The sequence below is a fragment of the Ambystoma mexicanum genome, chromosome 12 (assembly GCF_040938575.1).
Source record: "Ambystoma mexicanum isolate Mex_15411 chromosome 12, UKY_AmexF1_1, whole genome shotgun sequence".
NCBI lineage: Eukaryota > Metazoa > Chordata > Amphibia > Caudata > Ambystomatidae > Ambystoma > Ambystoma mexicanum.
In genome coordinates this window covers 365,535,815-365,557,009 of record NC_090936.1, presented here as the reverse complement: position 1 = coordinate 365,557,009, position 21,195 = coordinate 365,535,815, and the positions used below count along the sequence as shown (strand labels likewise).

At 42.1% G+C, this 21,195-nt stretch overlaps 1 protein-coding gene across 3 annotated transcripts in view; it reads left to right on the top strand.

The window, feature by feature from the left end:
• The window catches only part of IRAG2 (inositol 1,4,5-triphosphate receptor associated 2), a 2,448,326-nt gene that overhangs the window by 1,347,360 nt on the left and 1,079,771 nt on the right, over nt 1-21,195 (top strand). For all 3 annotated transcript variants that reach the window (XM_069628487.1, XM_069628486.1, XM_069628485.1), the window contains exon 22: nt 19,562-19,670. In XM_069628487.1, coding sequence (XP_069484588.1) covers nt 19,562-19,670 — 109 coding nt within the window. The remainder of the gene's footprint in view (nt 1-19,561; nt 19,671-21,195) is intronic.

Below are 21,195 nucleotides of genomic sequence, written 5' to 3'. Positions count from 1 at the left end.
TTGAAATAGTCACGATTAACAAAATCAATATTGTCATTGTTACAAGACAACATCCCAGCTCTAAACAAGAAAGCAGACATCCCTCTGTTAACCAAACACCTTTCAGTATTTTGCTGGGGACAAAAAACAATCAAGATTGCCCAGGCTTACAGCTCAGGAAGTCTTCATTCTATTAAAGACAAGGAGGCAAGCATTATGCTATACTTTCTTTATTGCTGCCATAATTAGCTTTTCAAATTAAACTTTTTAAAACTGCAATATTTGTAATATTTTTCTGTACATTTTCAAAAAAGATGCACATTTGGGTTTAAAAGTTCTCTAAATCTGTAATGTCTTAAAGTTCTAGCTCCAAAACACGACTCCCATGACTCCCAGGGGTTTGGAAGCCTTGACCTCTCCTCCTGAACCTACCAGCATGCAGGTCAGTCCTTAAGAACCCTCAACACTAAGTCCTTTCCTCTTTCTTTTCCTTGTCCCAACTTGACTATGAATTGCAACAGTCTTAATGCCAACTAGCAACGATCTTTAAGCTGTAACTGTGACTTCAAACTGTTGAAGTCTTGAACTCCCAGGAGGACTGCCACTTGCGTCCACCTTAATCTTGGTCTCCGATCAGGTCTCTTTGTGATCGTCTCCTACGAAAAATGGAAAATACTACATCAGGGCGGGTGTCAGACAAAGTTGAACATTTAATACATGATGCATGAAAACAACTTTGTCAATAATCTGGGTGGGATATAATGCTCGCCTCCTTGTCTTTAATAGAATGAAGACTTCCTGAGCTGTAAGCCTGGGCAATCTTGATTCTGTGACAAGACAGGAGGCTCGCATTATGCTTGTTCAAAGCTCACCACCACTCTATTCGTTATGTTGGATACAGGGTTGAAATAAAATGTCTTGAAGGTCGACTCAGAGGACCAGTCAGCTGATTTCATGATATCCTGAAGGGATACTCCCGCTGAAAACGCTCTAGAAGCCATTGTGCCCCTAGCAGAATGTGTGCCAAATTGGGCTAGGTCTATCCCTGCCCATTGCATCACCTCTCGCACCCATCGAGCAATTGTCGCTGCTGCCACCGCATGGTAAGGCTTTCTACACGCTATTAGAAATTTAGTCACTCCTCTGGGCCTTAGGTGCACTGTCGCAGTTTCATAATCTTTAATGCACTGAGCTACGCACAGTTTTCTATTCTCTACAAAGTAAGGGCATGAGATAACTCTCGAATCTGTCTTTGTTCTCTTAGCTATGGTGAAAGCTACTCCATCTGGGTAGAAAATCTTTCTATCAATCTCTAGAGCTTTCACGTCGGATACTCTTCGGCACGCTGTGAGACATAACAGCATTGATAGCTTCCCTGATAGCTGAGAACGAGACAGATGTTCGTTCTCAGGCCATGCAAGAAAAAGCTGGAAAACATCTCTAACATCCCACAAAACCGCATATTTCGGTTCGGGGGGGCCTTCTGAGCTTCATTCCTCTCAAGAGACGTAGTACTGTGGGGTGTTCGCCAACGGCGGCATTGTCTACTGTCATGTCCTGCTGAGATTGCTGATCTAAGCACTCCTATTGTCCTGAAGGTGTTACCCTCTTGACATTTTTCAGCTAAGAAATTGAGTATCTGTACTACAGGGGCAGAAACGGGACCCATACTATGCTCTGAGCACCAGTGGGTCCAGCTCTTCCATGCTGCGTTATAGCTCCTAATGGTGGAAGGCGCCCAGGAATGTCTGATGCAATCTGCAGCGAGCTGCAAAATGCCTGCCAATTCCCACTTTCTCCTGAAACCTTGCAGGCCAGCAACTGCAAGGTGTTCGCTATTATTAATGGGTGTCTCTGTCCGGATGGGCCGAGTAGAAGGTCCTGCTGATGAGGAACTAACCTCGGAAAATCCGTAGAAAGTTCCATCGCTACTGGAAACCAGGGTTGGGATTTCCAGATTGGGAGAATTATCACTAGCTCTGCTTGCTCCCTCCGAACCTTCGTTAACGCCCTTGTGATCATTAGGAACGGTGGGAATGCATAGTGGAGCTCCCAGCTCCATGATTGGAGGAACACATCCGTGCCAGCTGCACCCGGGTCTATCCTCCAGCTGAAATACTTCCGAGTCTGCGCGTTCTGTCTGGACGCAAACAGATCTATGTGTAAGGGACCCCAGCGTTCTTGTTGTTTCTTGAAATCTCGTGGGTGCAGTCTCCAGTCGCTGGAGTCCACTAGATATCGTGAATTCCAGTCTGCTACCTCGTTGAGAGTGCCTGGCAGATATTCTGCTGTGACTGTGATCTGATTCTGAAGGCAATAATGCCAGGAGTCTTTTGCTAGCAATTTGGACTTTGTGCCACCCAATTTGTTGATATAACGCACTGCTGATATATTGTCCATCTTGAGCAGCACGCAGCATTTGACTTTTTCTTTCGTAAAAGCGCGGATTGCGAATGAACCTGCCAACAATTCGAGACAGTTGATGTGGCGACGCAATTCCTTTTCTGACCATTTCCCTCCTGTCTCTGTGTTCGCAACGGGCTCCCCAGCCAGATCTGCTCGCATCTGACTCTATGATGAGATCTGGGAAATCCCCGAAAATCGCTCGGCCATTCCAGCTTCCATATTCTGTAGCCACCATTGTATCTTGGTAATGGCGTAAGGATCTAGGGTCACTATCTGATGGTAGCCGAGCCCTCCTTGAAGGTGCCTGATCTTTAATCTCTGTAACGCTCGATAGTGGAGGGGTCCTGGGGAAATCGCTTGAATGGAGGCTGCAAGCAAGCCTACCACTGGTGAGGTTCCGTAATGAAATCACTCTTTTCGCTATCACTAGCCTGAGTTCCTTCTTTATTGTTCTCACTTTGCGATGTGGAAGCTCGAGGGTTGCTTTGAGCGTATCTATGTTGAATACTAGGGTCTGGACTGGTACCAACTGGGATTTGTCTAAGTTCACTAAGAATCCTAGAGATGCTAAGAGAGAAAAAATCCACTGGACGCTCTTGGTGAAGGACTGTTTGTCTGGGCCTAGCACGAGAATGTCGTCTAGGTAGATAATGATGAGAATCCATTTCTCTCTTTTGGCTGCTGCTACTGGTCTCATCAGCTTGGTGAACGCCCAGGGAGCTGATGCTAGGCCGAATGGAAGACACGTAAAATGCCACGTTTCCTTGTTCCAGCAGAAGCAGAGATACCTCCGAAATTCCTGAGCTATGGGCATCTTAAGGTAAGCATCCTTGAGATCGAGCCGGGCTAACCAGTTTCCTGTACGCAGGAGATCTCGGAGCGGATGGATACCTTCCATCTTGAAGTGATTGTACATTAGCCATTCGTTTAGACTTTTCAGATTTATGACTGGCCGTATTTTGTCCCCTCTATGCACTAGAAACATGTTGCTGAGGAACCCTGGTCCTCCTTGAACATCTCGCTCTATGGCATTCTTGTCTCTCAGCTTGAGCAGTTCGCTATGCAACAGCGTTGCTTCTTCGTTTGACATATGAATGGGCCGAGGTTTTGAGTTCTGAACTGGGTTTTCTACAAAATCTAAATGAAGCCCTGCTACTGCTTTTAACACCCATGCAACGCGCAATAACGCTATCCATGCACTCGGATAGTGAAGGATTCTCCCTCCTACTTTCATGCTGGTCGCACTCACCTCCTGATGCATTAGGCTGACGGTACGATCCTCTCCCTCTACGACCTCTGGGAAATCTGGCTCTTGCCGGGAAGAAGGTATCTTGTTGCTTCCCCTCCCAATATTGGGCACGCGGCCCCTGGGGTCTACGATGGTAATTGTGCCGACCGGACGGTCGACCCCTTTGGCATCCGGTCCCGTAAAAAACACGATTTGGGAAGATTTTCTTTATTTAGCTTTGTGCTCTCTCTAGAGCAGAATAAGTGGCCACAAACTGGGCCATCTCCTTAGAGAAAGTTTCGCTGAATAACGGGCCTTTGGCGTTTTTGCCTGCTTCATAGGATGCAAGGTCACTTTACCGTCGATCTTTAGCAGAACACATCTTCTTCTCTTGGAGGAGAGTGCACAATTTGGATTCCCTAAGAGAGACACCGCCCGTTGGGCCCAATTAGCAAGAGCGGAATCGTCTACTGAAGTAACCGTATCTTTCGCCTTCTCTGCCAGGTCCATTATTGTAGCCATTGGACCTGCAATATCGAGGACCTTGTCTTGGCATCCTCCCCATGCGCGATCTATTCCTTTCCTTATGTCTTTTATAGACTTTGTCACGAAAGTGACCATCTTGCGGTCTAGATCTGGTGTCTCAGCTAGCTTCCCTGGTAAGTTTGGCCTGGGGCGTCTCGTTCCAGTGGCTTGCGAATGTGCTGCGCCATGTAAGCTGCCACTCTAGGCGACGGCACCCACTCTGAAGACTTCGGGTGCCTGATGGCCTCCGGATCAAACATGTCAGTGGTATTATCCACCTCTTGGGGATCGACTTCTTCCATATATTGAAAGGTGTCATTCTCGCCTTCGTCGCATATAGCCTTCGTCATTGTCCCCTATATTGTCCACCCCTGGGGTAGGGGGTCTGTCCTGGCATTCTTTTTTCTTTTCCAGGAAGGCTCACTTCAGCCTAGCGACAGGGTCGCTTACTCCTTGGGGAGCAGTACCCTCCCTTTCCAAATTGCTCGGGGGGGTCAAAGAGTTCTTGCTCTTCCGAGCTGCTTTACGCCCATCTGGTTCAACCCCCACGGGGTGTCTGGCTGACAGACCCTCTCCGGGGCTCTCCGCTCTTCTCTTCCTGACAAGCCTTGCTTGCTGTTCCGCCAAAATAGCCTCCAACACTTCCAACCTTTGTGCGATAGGTTGTACTCCCTGCGAGACTGCTTTTGAGAGCGAGTCTCCCAGCACTTGCTTAAAACTTTGGGAGAGGTCTGCCTCTCGATTGTAAGGCCCTTCCTCCCACTCTTCTTCCGACCACTCTGGTGAAGTGGATGGTGTCTGGCCAGGGCTTCTGCATTGAGCCATGTCTAGGATTGGCAGTGCCAAAATCTGTCTGTCAGCCAAGGGGTCTGGACAAGCTGTTAATCTTTCACTTGCTGTAAGCTGACAGGCTTTCCTGCTGGTGTATACCCTGCAGTACTGTGAGCAGCTGTCCTTAGATCAGATATAAACACCCCTTCGTTAGTTTTCGTTTTAATTATTATTTTTCTTTTTGCCGAATTCGGTAAGTGTTGAGGCCGTAGTATGTGTTGCTCTGCGATCGCACATTCAACAGTGCGCGTGAGCGTTGGACGCACAGGGTAAACTGGGAGATTTACTACTTCTCCTGCTCCCCTGGGTCCTAATGCTCGCCGGGTTCACCGGCGCTAGCACGTAGTGTGGAGGAGCGGGGCCGGCTGCCTGAGGACGCCGCCGCTAGTTAAGAGGCTTCGCTTTACGTAATTTGTGCTGGGGCTTCAACTGTTATTGTCCCAATCTTTTTGGTAATGATGAATTGGAAAGTGCTCGCGGCGGCGGTGGTGGCCCTGCCTCTCTCCTGACAAAGAAAACCAACGGATTAACTCACTTCACTCTCTCCGCTTCCGCGTGAAAACACACGCGACTCTTCCTTTACACGCGTCGAAACGAACGCACTCCTGATTGTTTTTTTTTTTTATCTCGCTAATATAAAACGCGTGCCTATTATCTACAATGACTAAGCAGAGCTCTTTTGTCACAGAAGGTATACATTACTGATAAAACTCAACAGAATTATTAACATATTAACTTGCCAAATATTGAGGTACTTATCTCACCAAGGCAGCAAAAAAGAAAGAGGAAATGACCTAGTGTTGAGGGTTCTTAAGGACTGACCTGCATGCTGATAGGTGCAGGAGGAGAGGTCAAGGCTTCCAAACCCCTGGGAGTCATGGGAGTCGTGGTTTGGAGCTAGAACTTTGACATTACGGAGTTAGAGAACTTTTAAACCCAAATTTGCATCTTTTTAGAAAATGTTCAGAAAAATATTACAAATATTGCAGTTTTAAAAAATTTCATTTGGAAAGCTAATTATTCCAGTAATACAGAAAGTATAGCATAATGCGGGCCTCCTGTCTTGTCATAGAATTTAACAGATACAGTACCTCTTCCTAGAAAGAATTCCTATTGAAAATGTAACTAATCTATTCTTCAAATGAAATTACTGTGACATTAACACACATATGTACTAACTTCCTTCTTTCACAATTGCAGTGAAGACCAGACTCCTAAAAACCAGCAGCGTCTGAAGTACAAGACAAAACCCAGAAGAAACCTACTCTTTGCATCTAACAAAGTAAATGCAATACTGTCATAATGTTCTAACTGTTACTCAAACACTGTAAAATTCTAGTATTGTAGAACAAACGATTGTATCAACCCTACAGCATTAAATTCAGTATTACTAATTGCACCTCCACATGTGCACACACTTTGTATTGTTATCTCAACACCAGTATAGCAACACACAAATACGAGAATAGCCGTCCAACCTGAAGTAACAGCCCATTCAACAATCACACAACTCTACATACATGCCTAACATCATACTCAGACACTCATGCACAATACACACATACATTGCACAACGTCCCAACCCATACTTTCTTTTTTTTCTCCAACAGACACCAAAGAATGCCTACCAAAAAGCAAATAGAGCAAATCAAAATAAGTGTACAAAATAGTCATCCACCTCTAGTAGAATGTATACAAAAAATTCAAACAAAAAAGCTAATGGTCACTAAGCGAAACTAAAGCAGCTTGCAGTAAAGAAACTTTGACTACTCTTTCAAAATGTAAAACTAAACACAGTTGTTAAAAAGACTGCAGCTACCACTAGTGCTAACACTGCACCTATAAATCTTGATGTAACCACAAGTAAGCATACCAAAAAAAATATTTTACCAAATATTTTCCGCCAAAGAGTCCTTCAGAACCTTATCAAAACAGGAGAGAAATCATGCTCAACCCTTAAAACCTACCACAGAAAACGAATCCTGGAAGCTCTCATAGACCGTGCAATCCTTCTCAAAAGGAAATTTATATTTGTTTTAAACAGAATGAAACCACTAACCAAACTACAACAAGGACTTCTCAACAAAGGGAATATCAACAAAGATAGCTTCGCAAACATCTGTGCAGGTGAGTGGAGTCATACCACCAGCACAGAACCATATTTCAATGAAGAAGCATACAAACAAAAGCAAACAAACCCAATTGCCATACATAGCTGTGGACCAGGGTATGAAAAGTTAATACTACCATCATGGAACAAGAAATGCTGCTCACATAAATATCTCCAGCATATTTAGCATCAACTCTCCATTCCACTGAACCAATACGTCCAGTCTACAAATGGCTGTGCACATCAATGTGTAACAAAGGCAAAAAATCTTTCACATCCTTACACCAGTTCCTCAATCAGTATGTGAAAGGCAAAGAAAAATTGAAAATAAAACTATTACAAACTATGGACCAGTGCGCAAATACACAGGACTACAAGGGCATTAATTAGCCTGCATTTCTGGACCTATTTGCAAAAGCACCTTCCACCATATCAAAATGATAGGAACACCCCATTCAACTGTAGGCAATCTCGTTCATAAACTATACTATGCCAAAAGTCCTGCTTTAGCACTGGCCAATTTAAATAACATTCTTCTACATGGTACAGCCAAAGAACTACTCGAAGAAATCCAGCACATCCAGAGAAAATATTTTGGAAGTTAAAGCCACTTACAAAATTCAATATCTTTAGAACATACTAGCAACAACTTTACAGATGGCAACCTTCTACTAAACACATACAGAAAAGAAATACTCAAGTTTAATAGCACATCTGCTGAAATACCAAACCACGTGTGTTGCCGCAGTACTTTTTTTATGAAAATAGCACAAAAACAGTAGACATAATGTACAAAATAGAAGACAATGAAGATTTCAAGTGGTTCCAATTGGCTCTCCATCTTATAGCAGAAAACAAATATGAAATTACTAACCCCTCAATACTTTGCAGATACTACACTGCAAAACTTAACAATCAAATACCTTCATATGCTCTCACTAATAACTTGGAATTATTCCCACTCCTAAACCACTGCAACAACTTAACTTGTATGAGAGCATTATAATTCAAACAGTACACCAATTTCACGCAATAATGCACCTTCAACCAAAAACAGCAAAACTACCTCCCTCTGAATTACTAAAAGGCATTTGTGGCAAAGTAGTTTATTTGCCATTCGATCTCAAAGAAAATGTACACACTCTGGGAGTGTAACGGCCAATAGAACAATCTTTGATTATCCTAGTAAATGGCGTACCTAAAAAATTTGGCAGCAACTAGTGGCCTTGCATAAAGTTAGAGAAGCCCTGCAATATCTAAAAGATAACAGTGAATACTACAAAGAAATAGACATTGAAAAAAACCTGAGGGAAACCACCAAAATAATTCAAGACTCATCAGTAACTGGCCAATTTCAACATCTAGTCCTACGACAGAATCCAATATTTTAGACCATCATACACATGTTATACTTATTGTTCTAATGACCTGTTCATGTTTGTAAATATGCTTCTCTCACTTTTGTACCTGTTATATTGTAAAGCGCTTTGGCTTAAAGCGCTATATAAATGCAATAAACATAAACAATTCACCCATTGCATACTAAAGACACCATAGATGATGCACTGGAAACTTACCAAATGCGGCAAACCAAAGGATCTCCAATCAGCATATGGGGAAAAAAGTGAGGAAGCACAAGCCTTTCCTCTACTCTTTTTCCGACTGGAAAAGGAGGAAGGTACGAAGAAAGACCCACACAAATAACAGCATCAGAATACCGCTCTTTGCGAATATATTCTGAAGACCCCAGATTCAGACAAAACGTGGAATACATATTCCACCTTCTCTTTGAAAGGGAATTAGGAACTCTATGCTACGGAGTTGCCCACACATTGAAATCCGGTACCAATTTTCAAAATGTCTGCTACGCGATTACTACAAAAAGTGCAAGAAAAAAATTACGTTTTTCAGTCGAGCATTACAAACCTTTTAGCAAACATGCGTGGTACAAAAGAATACTGGTTCCGACGACATGCAGAAGTACAGTGTGTGATAAACCTTGGCCCACACACATGGTTTGTGACTTTAAGTTGTGCAGAATATGCATGGTAAGATTTGCACGATTCCCTACGCATAGCAAACAAAAACAAAACAAATATAGACACAAAAACACCAGGAGAACTCTGCTCTCTAGATCCTGTAAATGTATCAAGATATTTCCATCATCGCTTTATTGCCATGATACACTTCATTTGTTATAAAACAGTGCCTCCCTTCGGAGACGTACAACACTTCTTTTGGAGAAAAGTATACCAAGCGAGAGGAGCACCACACATCCACATGCTTTTGTGGATTAAAGATGCTCCTAAATTTGGTCAGGACAGGGATGCAACTGTTTTGCAGTTCATTCAGAAATATGTCACTTGTGAAATCCCTTCACAAACTACACATAGTGACCTACATGCACACATTTTACAATTTCAAAGACACAAGTGTGGGAAGTATTGTCGGCGCGAAAATAAAAACAAAGTGAAATACTACACCAAATGCCGGTTTGGTTTCCCTAGACCAGTTTCAACAATGGGTCAAGTGAACAACTTCATGTCTTCAGTTAGACAGTGTCAAAGGTAAATCACCTAAGAACACATACTGCATACAAAGAACAGAAGGATCAAAGTACATCAGTGATTACAATGCAATCATTGTCCTCCTATGTAATGCAAATATAGATGTGCAATACATTGCAGACAATTGCACTGCAGTTGCACAATATGTGTCAGCCTACTTAACCAAAGCAGAAAAAACAGAGCTCAAATACCTCTGGGACGACATATCATCTGACAAAACACTGTCACAGAAATTGTACAGCTTTGAAATAAAAATGCTCTCCCATAGAGAATGTGGCTGCTACGAAGCCGCAGACCGTTTAACCGGTACTGCCTTGTATGGAAAATCTGAAAACATAGTATGGCTAAGCCTTGCTCCTGCTAAATCCAGAAAGAGAGTTCTCAAATAATATGAAGTCATAGAAGCAATAGCCAAAAATGACCCCAACAGCCTAGACATTCTGAAAAACAATTTACTAGACACATACAACTCAAACAAGAGTACCACTTTGGAAACCATGGACCTCATTACGAGTATGGAAGTAACCATGGTGCTATTGGCGCCATGGCTGCCTCCATAACAGAGTCCAATACCGGGTTCTTGCAATGAGGAATTACGGGTCATTCCGACTTTGGAGGACCCGGTAAATCCTCCTTGCAGGAACCCTTCCCCATTCCCATTTGAGCCCCATAGGGCTCAATGGGAATGGGGAGGGAGCTAATAACTGCACTGTTAATAACGGCCTGTTATTAGCTCCCTCTTCCCCTTGCAGGACTCGCTAAGGACGCCTGGTTTTACCAGGCGTCCTTAGCGGGTCCCACAAAGGGAAACTCGTAATCAGTGCTCCCGTAATGAAGGGTGCCGGTCCCGTACCAGCACCCTTCATTATGGGAGCGCCAGGGTTATAACAAGGCCCCATGTGTCTATACCACGTATCCCAAAACTTCACATACAAAAATAAGGATCTGTGTGATTTTTCCGTCGCGGAAAAGTCAACGACGGAAAAGTTTGCATGGGAAATGTGCAAACCACAAAAGGTTTGCACATTTCCCATGTGAACACGCATCTACAAACCCACACCCACGACACACCCCGACCCACACCTTTAACATACCCCTACCCTACTTACCTTTCCTTGATGCTGTCTCCCTGCGGCACCAGTTCCCTTTCACTTCCGTGATCTGGAACCGGCGCCGCAGGGTCCTTTTCTTTTTTTTTCGGGAGCTGCAGGGGTGTCCCCTGCAACCCTCGATCACTATACCACACGGTATAGTGAGCGGGGTGTTGTGGGGGACACCCGCGTAGTCTTATTTTTTATACTTACCTACAATGCTACCACCAAAGGTTCGAACTTTTGGTGTTCGAACCTTTGGTGGTAGCATTTTTCAGACTTTTTGTACGGTGGGACCTTTTTTTTGTCCGATCGTACAATTCCAAAAATATTAAACCAGATGAGAAGAAAGGTAGATACAAAGTCGAAAATTGTGAAGGCAGCCTAGTAAAACTTACCAAACAAAGCTTAATTAATCATATGAAATTGTCATTGAAAACTCCTGAACATAAAGAACGGTATTACATGTCCCTACTACAACTTTTTAAACCATGGAGAAAGGAAGATTTATTAGATACCCATGTTTCCTATGAAGATGCTTTCATAGCAAATGCAAGCACTGTAACGGACATAAACTTTACGCAGTACAAAACAATGTTAGACAATGAACAGCAACAAGAAGAAGAACTCCAAGCGCAACTAAATATAGACACTCCTGACAGCAGTCAACCTTAGCCAACAGGAAGCCAAGAATGACTTGTACAGCCATTCACAGCAAATGAGGCTGAATTAGCCATGACTGAAGTAGAAAACACCATGCACCAGTATGAATTGTCTACAGAAGACTTTGCTGCTCAAATCACAATTAAACAATGAACAGCCTAGCATTTTCAGAGAAATAACAAAACAAAATGAACATGGTATGCAGCATGAAACTAAAACTTGTACCTGCCAAGACTACAAACCTATTCTGTTATATGCGAGTGGTGAGCAAGTTCCTCCAACAATTAACAAACAACAAACTGTCAGCTGTTGTAACTGCCCCCACAGGTTTAGCTGCCTACAACATACGCGGTGTCACTTTACACTGATTACTACTCCTTCCAGTAGAGCACCAAAACAATTCGACGACTACACATTTTCTCCAGAAGCTGAAATGGAACTACACAGAGTTTTGAAACAAATGAAAATGCTGCTAATAGATGAGGTGAGCATGGTATCCAACCTAATGTTGGCTTTGATTCACCTCAGATTACAAGAGGTCCTCAAAACAGACTACGAAGAGCTCTTTGGAGGAAAACACATTGTTTTCGGAGATCTTCATTTAACACCAGTTAAAGGTGAACCTATTTTTAAAACCTTATGGCACAAACTATGCCGTAAAACGCTTGGCCGCATAGGAAATGTCAATCTTTAGCAACATTTCCAATACAAAGAATTAACTGAAAACTTGCGTCAGTCTGCAGACCTCACCTATGCCAACATTTTTAAAAGTATTCGGATTGGTGTACTATCTAATGAAGCACAGAGTATCTTGAATACCAGACGCATCCATGACCTATACGGCCATAACTCATGTGCTACTGATGTCATGGAACAATTAGCACACGAAAAAGTAAACTGTATGTCCTTGATGCCAACTCTTGCAAACTGTGCACAATTCAATGAATCAATGTTGAAAAAGGAAATGCAACCTATAGTTCAAATTTATTCCACAGACAAACTAGACGTGCACGGTATGACACTACCCATGTGTGAACAAGCCACAGCACGACTAAATACCTTAAACTCATTCTTTATCTTTAAACTGTAGAGTAATGCTCAAACATAACCTTGACATGGAGCAAGGACTAGTTAATGGAGCACTTGGTACAGTTGTTGGCTTTCAAACATACCCACGTGACAACCTTCAGTTTGTCAATATTCACTTTGACAAACTATCAGAGGTTAAAAGGATAGGACGCTCAACAGCCCGATTCATTCTTTTTAAAGACATGTATGTACGCAGAGAACAATTTTCTCTATCTCTAGCATACACAGTTACCATTCATAAATCACAAGGTCTTACCCTAGATCAAGCATTGATAGATATTGGCAGCACAGTGCTTGAAGAAGGCATGAGCTATGTAGCACTATCACGCCTATGTACACTTGAATGACTATTTCTAGTCAACTTTGATGCACATAAAGTAAACACTGATATTCCTTACATTCTTGAATACAATAGACTACGTGCACTCTACGCACCCCATCTCAAAACCTATCCTGTTCCTCAAAAAGCAAGTTTGTAAAAGAAAACTAGTTCAGACTCAAATTATACAGGATCTAACAACCATACCTCCAAAGAAATTAATAGAAGCTAATACTTAATAAATGACCACAACCAAGGAAGGATCTAGTGCACAAACAAAACCAACTACCTCTTCAAAGAAACAACGCACACTTCCAACAAATGACTTGGACACAGAACTGTCTGGTCCATTAAAATGTTCAAATACAACTGGTGTTAATTGCCACGCAAATGTAACAATCAATATTCTATTCCAATTGCCACCAATTATTGAAAACATTTACTTAAACGGGACAGACCAATTATGTTTGCAAATGTTAGTCCTTCACAGAAATGCAACCAACCATCCAGACAACACTTAGGGGCTGATTCATGGAATTATTTGCGCCAAGAAACGTGATTTTGTGCACCATTCTGCCTGCAAAACCCCATTTGTTAAACAGGGATTTGCGGGCAGAACGGCGCACATCTACGTTTTGCGGCTCAAATAATTCCATGAATCAGCCCCTTAGTGTTTCTGGAATAAGGCAGGAATTGGACTACTGTGCTGGAATGGTCTGATTCACTATAAACACACAAGAAGATCCACAAGAATGTCTAATGTGCTTACTACAAGTAATGGAAAACAAAAACATACCTATAAATGAAGTCTTAAAGATTTCATACTTATGGAAACATACATGCACTCTCTGCAACCATGTGACACAGGAACACATCTCTAATGAACGCTTTGTGTATGTATCCATACCTAACTGTGAATCCATTCCATTTCAGCAACTTTTACAAAATGCAAACCATGGCAGATTATGTACTACTTGCAATTCTGATAATTGTTCAATTGCGTTACAATGTAGATGGTACCAAAAACAACTGTAAGCTGACTGGATTCACACATGGACAAGTTTCACTTGGTAAGAAAACCTTCACAACTCTAAAACAAAGATTACCAGAAAATCTTGTAAATCCTTACCTAATATTAAGCCCAAAATGTATTCACTGATCTGAGTATAAACATCTACAAAATGTCCTCAATAACCTTTAAATCGATAAACTAATAGAATAAGACGACCGCTATCTAACAGTGAAAAACTATAAACAGTTAGAATTCGCCAACTGGTATCTAACTACAACCAGACAACTACAATATATATTTTTCTAAGGAAACCCTACAACACTTATTACGTATAACAATACTCTCAACATCTTCAAAACTATCAACAGTTAGAATACGCCAACCGGTATGTAACTGCTTCAAAATTCTGCAACAACCAAACAGATAAATTAATACTGCTAAAATGCAACAAGAAATAAACAATTAGAATACACCAACTAGTATCTCATTACAACAATAGTACCACCACTTCCAAACCAAAAATCATACACCTATTCAATTTCTCCTACTGAAATCAACCACCGAAAAATATTGTACCATAACGTAGAAAAAGTTTTTTTTTTTCTTTTTTTTTTTTAACCCTGCATGGAATTTCTTTCCTACAGACCCAATGATTTTATGAACAAACGCAGGAACTGGGCGAATTGCACAGTAGCCTGGTTTGAAGCATAGTGCGCCTGTTCGCGTCCTGGAGCACAACGCCGACCCTACCTTCTGTTTTGCCGTCCTACTTAGTAAGCCCCACTCAAGCTTCACAGCCACTGACTCTCCGACTGTCCTAGGCATAATCTCTTGGCTAACAGAGGATTACAAAGCCCGTGATCAAGACTTATTTGCTCCTCAAGGTTTGCGTAGCTGGCCCCTCGATTGCATTTGCCATCTGATTTTATCTAAAACTGTTGTTACCCTGATCACAATGTGTCCAGCCAACAGCCTAACTTACTGCTACTATTGTTATTAATTCTGCATTGCCCTAGTGCACCGTACCTCCATGTGCAGCCACAGTGTTCCTCATTTGCATTGCCTAAGTGTGTGCCACATCTCCTAGCCCAACCTCTAGTCATTTTGCTCCTACTTTCTGTATCACCCATGTGTACCGTATATCCCTGTGCATTTACTACGTATTTTCACATTGCAATGCCCAAGGGTACTAGGTTCCTAGCCTAACTGGTGATTACTGTACTTGTTCATTCAACATTGTCTAAGTGCATCACACCCCTAGATGAAGCTATTGTGTCTTGCATGTTGCATCACCTAAGTGTTCCATGGTTCTAGCCCAACGCACACAAAAACCTGTGAACTCGCTATTGCATCACCCAAGTGTACCGCTCTTCTAGTGCAACCGTTAGCTATTGCGCTTTTACATATTGTTTTGTTCAAGTGTACTGCCCACCTTGTCCAACCTGCTGCTATCCTCTTTTGGGCATCCCTCTTTGCCTAAGGTTTTTCCTAGATAATCTAGTTATACTCGGCCTGCTACTGACCATCATGTTTCCATACTGCCTAATACCAGACTGTCCACCCTGCTTAGGTAGTTCCTATATAACCCTTGGCAATGGCTTAGCCAAAATAGCCTGTCACCGGCATCATCCCGTCCCACACCCTTTCTTCTCACAACTCCTCATTCCCACCTATCCAGAGCTACCCATATACACCTAACACAACGAAAGACTCTAAGAACGCATTGCCTGTGAGCTCACACCTCTGATAGATCAGGTTTACAACCCGAATAACAATCTCAATTCGATCACCTACCCTATTCATGGCTCCGCCAGATTAAATTGCTTATGAGCACACTCCTTCCTGTCCCATACTAACTACAGCCTTTCTCATGTGTTGCCTACACAGTCCAAACCTAATCATTGGTATAATTTCAAACAACACAAGTCACTCAGTGGACCCTCACTAAATTATCTCACTAGTGCCACGGCTGACGAGGCTCATATCCCGACATAAGTGCCTCCCACAGAATTACCTTGTAACATCAAGGGAGCCCTTATCAATGCCCGATCACTAGGAGCTCACGCCATTGAAACCCATGACCTTATTACTGATCAAAAACTTGACCTACTAGTAGTCACAGAAACCTGGTTACACCAAGCCTCTAGACCCCTACTAGCCCTAGCCATCCCTCCAGACTACAATATTATCAGGTCTGATAGAGCTACTACACCTGGATGCGGTGTGGCCATTATAGCAAAATCCAATCTACAAATAAGATCTTGTCCTATCAAAGAAATAGCAGGCTAAGAACTCCTCTTTGCCAAACTCGGTACTGATCAAAATACCACTTTCAATTTCGTGGTCATCTGTAGATCTCTGAATAGCAACACCCACCCCAACCTAGACAGACCCCTAATGCTAGCTCCCCACTTTAAGCCAAACACCAAATGTATTATTTTAGGCGATATTAACCTAGGCTTCAATGATGAGCATGACGCTAAAGCAGAAGCCTTACACACGGCACTCTCAGATATGAATTTTACACAGCTAGTCAAAGCCCCCACTCTTTCCAAAGGACGTACTCTGACTGGATACTAACTCTTAATGGCAAAATATCCATTGAGTAAATTGTACCCCTTGACTGGACTGACCACCATAGCATTAACTTCTCTTTAACTAGAACAGAGACAAGCCCTTCCTCAACTAAGGTAACAGATACCTACGAATCATCAAATAACCTTAGTCTTACAATTGAAAATCTAGCCCCCATTATAACAGATGCACTATCACCCAATATGGTTACTAGCAACAACCCTGATCTCTTAGCAGAGGCCTATAATAAGTGCCTTACTGCTACCATTGACATGGCTGCACCTTTAACAACCAAAACACGCTGTGCCGACAAAGGCAAGAGCTTCTGGTTTAATGAGGAATTGGTCTTGCTGAGATGAACTAAAAGATAGCTAGAACATATCAATAAAAATCCCAGACAATAGACTCTGCCAAAGCATACAGAGCTCCTAACAAAACCTACACAGCTGCAATGATAACTCATAAGGCCAAGGCATACAATACACGTATTAGTAACGCATCCTCTAATTCCAAAGAATTTTTCTCCATTTTTAAGGAATTGGAAAATCCAATCCCAGCTACCTCACCTATCAATGCTTGTAAGGAATGGTACATAACCATCCAAGATGCATTAACCTCCAAAATTGTGCTACTCCAAAGGAAAATCCTAGCGGTTCTTCTCTCTGGCTGCTGTAATCAAAGAAAGCTCGTTTGAGTATTTTTTTTTTGTTTGAATTCAATAACCTTGGTTTTTTTTACCAGTCCCCCCAATCTCAGGATAGCTTGTTTTTTTTTTTTTTTTTTAACATACCCAAGCCACGGGATGCTATCCGCTACATCGCTCTTACATGCATCTTCTAATATGCTCTTTGTTAGGGAAGCCTGGAGGTTAGACTTTGCGGAAACCCACAGCAAGGGTGGTTTTAGACTCTGGTAATTCTTTGGCGCATAACACCAAGTTCAAGATGCACTGAGAGATCGGGCTCCCTGGAGGACCTCATACCCTTTTTAAGAAATCTTTTTCACACACTTCCAGTGGGTTAAGCTTTGAGTAGCCTTAGACGCCTGCTCCATATACAACAGTTTCCACAGATTTTGTTCTATACTCACGTAGCAAATGGGTCACTGGGGAATACCCAATGAAACGAAAGACAACCCCAATCATCTGCTTCGTGCGAGTGGATGTTCTTTTGATATGGGTCCCCCATCCTAGAGATTGGGAAAAACTGATTCCAAGGTAACCAAAGTTCTGTACCCATTCCATCTTTTACTTTTCACACCAAACCGCTTGAGCAGGGTTCACCAAAATGCCTGGGGTAGCGGAAGTGACATCACATGACCTTCAACGTATGACATCACAGGAAGTGCTGTTATTTGACAACCCCAAAGTGACATCAGGGCAAGCGATGAAACACAACCTTTCACCCCTTGACAAACCGGGAAGTGGCATCACATAGCATTCTTCCTAAGTACGCTACAAAAAATCTAGTTACGATATCACTGTAATGTACATATACACATGTAATGTAATATACATTTTATGCAAGATCACCATATGTATCGTTAATACCAGTGTGCATAGGCCCATATTACCTAATTACTGTGATTGCAAGCCTATGTCCAACGCCAAATGATAATTGTGTTATTATATAGCACTTATGTTTAAGCGCTTTATATAGAACAAATATATATACAATATCACCCAACCTGTGTTGGTACTCGTCAACCTCAGAAGGATGAAAGGCTGAGTTGGTCTTGCCGGGATTCAAACCTGCAGATCACACACACTACACACATCACAGCAGCGAGCGCTCAAACCACTGAGTTATCTTACCGGCTATAGCTATCTTACCGGCTATATTAAAATGAGCAATTACATGTCTGAATGTTCTCAAAGTCAGAAATCAAATTACACTCTGTAGTGGATACCATTAAACTGGTAACAGAGATATAACAGCAGGCCAGTTCATCTGCAGGTCTGGTGCAAAGTTGGGCACATATCAAGCCTGCATGGATCTGCTTTTCAGGCTTTAGAGGATGGCAAAATACATACCATTGGGAGGGTTCATAACTGTGAATTAAAGAATTTAGAGTAGAACAGGGAAAGCAGCGCACTCACACAGCAGCCAGTACTCTGGGCACTCGTTATCTCATACAGGCAAACAAACATTCTGAACAACATGCGATGGCCAGGAAAGATGGACACATTACAACAAAGCATTAATTGTGGTATAATGAAATTAAGGGCGACTATGTGCTATGGTCAAACGTTTCTACATTGTACACAAGCTTTTAGGCACAAGGATTTGTGAAGTGACCGAGGACACTGAGATGGAATCATGTCTTGTCATGATCGTAACAGACAGCGGCAGAAAAAAACATGCTATAACTGCAACTTGCGAAAAGCAAAATACATAGTCTGAAATTGTAATTGGTTATTTATAACGTGCTTAATACCCAGAGTTTCTAAGCCCAGAATATCCGTTGCAGGTGATTACAAATTGTATGAGTGAGATTTGTCAAAGGGTCATTGCCATAAATACCCACGTTATCTTCCTGGGATTCCCTCACACAGAAGATGGCCCCTTTGATGGTCTCCTTAATTCCTGATGTCAGTCAAGAATCGTAGCTTTTTTTAAGTACGATTTTGTTTTTTAAAACAAAGCTGTTACGGTAGTTCCTAAATGTATGAGGAATACATATGCTAGAGACATTGGAAGAATATGCTATGCAAATCTGTTTAGTGGACAGAAATTTAAATACTTGTAGCACAGCCAATGAATTACTGAGACTTCTGAAATTCTTTAGGTAATCGGCATGCGATAAAAGGGCCATTCAGATCATCATAGGAGGGTGGAACACACACTTGTGTTTTTAGTGGGGGTTTCCAGTAGGATAGAGAAGATGACTATGCTATACAACTTGATAAAGTAACTTTGTATTTCTTTTTCATGGTTCTTTCTATAGAAACTACCCAGATGCCTTCTGAATAATAGTTGTTGCCATCTATTTTGTCTCCAAATGTATCTTTTGTATGTAATGTTTATTTGCCAAATACATTGACCAAATAATGCAAACACTTCTTTTGCATTTTTAAGTTCCCTTTCTTGAAACCTTATCATGAATTGTGCTATATTTATTACAGTGTTTTTGACATTCTTGACCTAGATTAATTTCTCTCCCATTAGAAACATTGCCTCTGTAGAAGATTTGGGATCCATGAAGTTTTTCAATGTGTGGCGCCACAAAAGAATCAGTTTGGTTTACAGACAAAATGCTGGTATTCCCGTATGCTAGGTAAGGCTAGTCCTTAAGAGGATCTTCGCAATCCTTGGTTTAATGGGAGAATAACATCTACATTTCGGTATATTGAACAATTACATGAGATATATTTTATGTTGGCCTACTAGTATTTTACAATGACAGCCTTTACAAAATGCATATTTTATTGGCATTGTAGCTCTAAATTTTGGACCCAAATACAACTTTGATAATTGTACTGTGAATTAAGTGACCACAATGCTTTTCATATTTTCAACAAATAAAATGCATAATGGGTAAAATAGGTTTATGGTCTTCTGGAGCTATTTAAGCACTCTGTCTGTTGCTGTTTAGGGTATCAGATGTGCTCCTTGATGGCATTTTGGATTGATTGCTCATTGTGTATTGGTTATTGCCTGTGTTTGGTGGTTCTCTGAACCATTGGCGTTTGATGCTCCCAACCATTTTTCCCCATTGAGGTTTGGCAGGTGGCCTTGTTCTATTTTCCTAGAGAGGAAGCCTTTCTTGCTCCTTGAGAGCCCTAAAATGGTGCTCCTAGTTTGTTTAAATCCAGGTTGGCCTGTGTGGCATAACTGTGAATAACAGTCTAGGGTCATTACTGACGTGAGCTCTAGCCAGGAGCTTGAGTTGGTGGTGCCTTTGCATAGGAGGTTTTGGAATCAATATCCCTTAAGATTTGTAATGCCAATTCCCTCATACGATTGTATGTGGAAACTCGGCACTAATTGGCTGGCTGACAAATGTTTTAATGGTGCAGGTTTTCCTTATTAGAGTTTGGGGTAAGCCTTAGGTTTTTGGATAAAAGCAGGGACTCGCTATAATTACTTTGTCAAATGCTGAGATTGGACTATGAAGCACAAGGAAAAACATGCCCAAGGACCACCACTGAAGCGCTTCACCAGTGTCTCATGAACCTCTTTGTCCCCAACTGTGAACCTTTGCCTCTGCTCTGACCAGAAGGAACTCTGTGCAGTACTCTTCCCCTTGATCCAACAATAATAGTCTGATCTCTACCTCTGCAGGGCATTTTGTTTTTCCTTTAGGACACTTGGTCTGGCAGTTACACTACCTAAGTGGAGGCACCGTTCCTTCCAGAAAGACGTGGGTTTTGTGGGTACTGGACCTTTTGCCTTGTGTTTGGGTAGTCTGTTGGGGCCTTGGTGACATTCCTACAGTGTGGGGTGCCTCCAATGGCTTGCTATGCAGCATTTGTTCAGACCGGCAGCTTCTGATTCTGAATTGGGTCAACATTATTCTTTCCTCATTCCAAAGCTTCTGGGGGACCATTTCATACTTGTTACTGAATATGTGGTACTCCTGACTTCATTCATTACCATGTTCTGTTCCTCACGTCGCAGGGTCTTCTGTTGCTGACCGTGCCCATCTAGAGGGGAACTGTGACCTCTCAGGATACCAAGATAGGACACCATGCTGCAGGCTCTTCAACAATGAAACTCAACTTTTGGCATATTTTCTCTACTAGTGGGTCCCCTGTACTCTGCCTGGGATCTTGGTTCCTTTTCCTTAAGTTGTAGGCTCT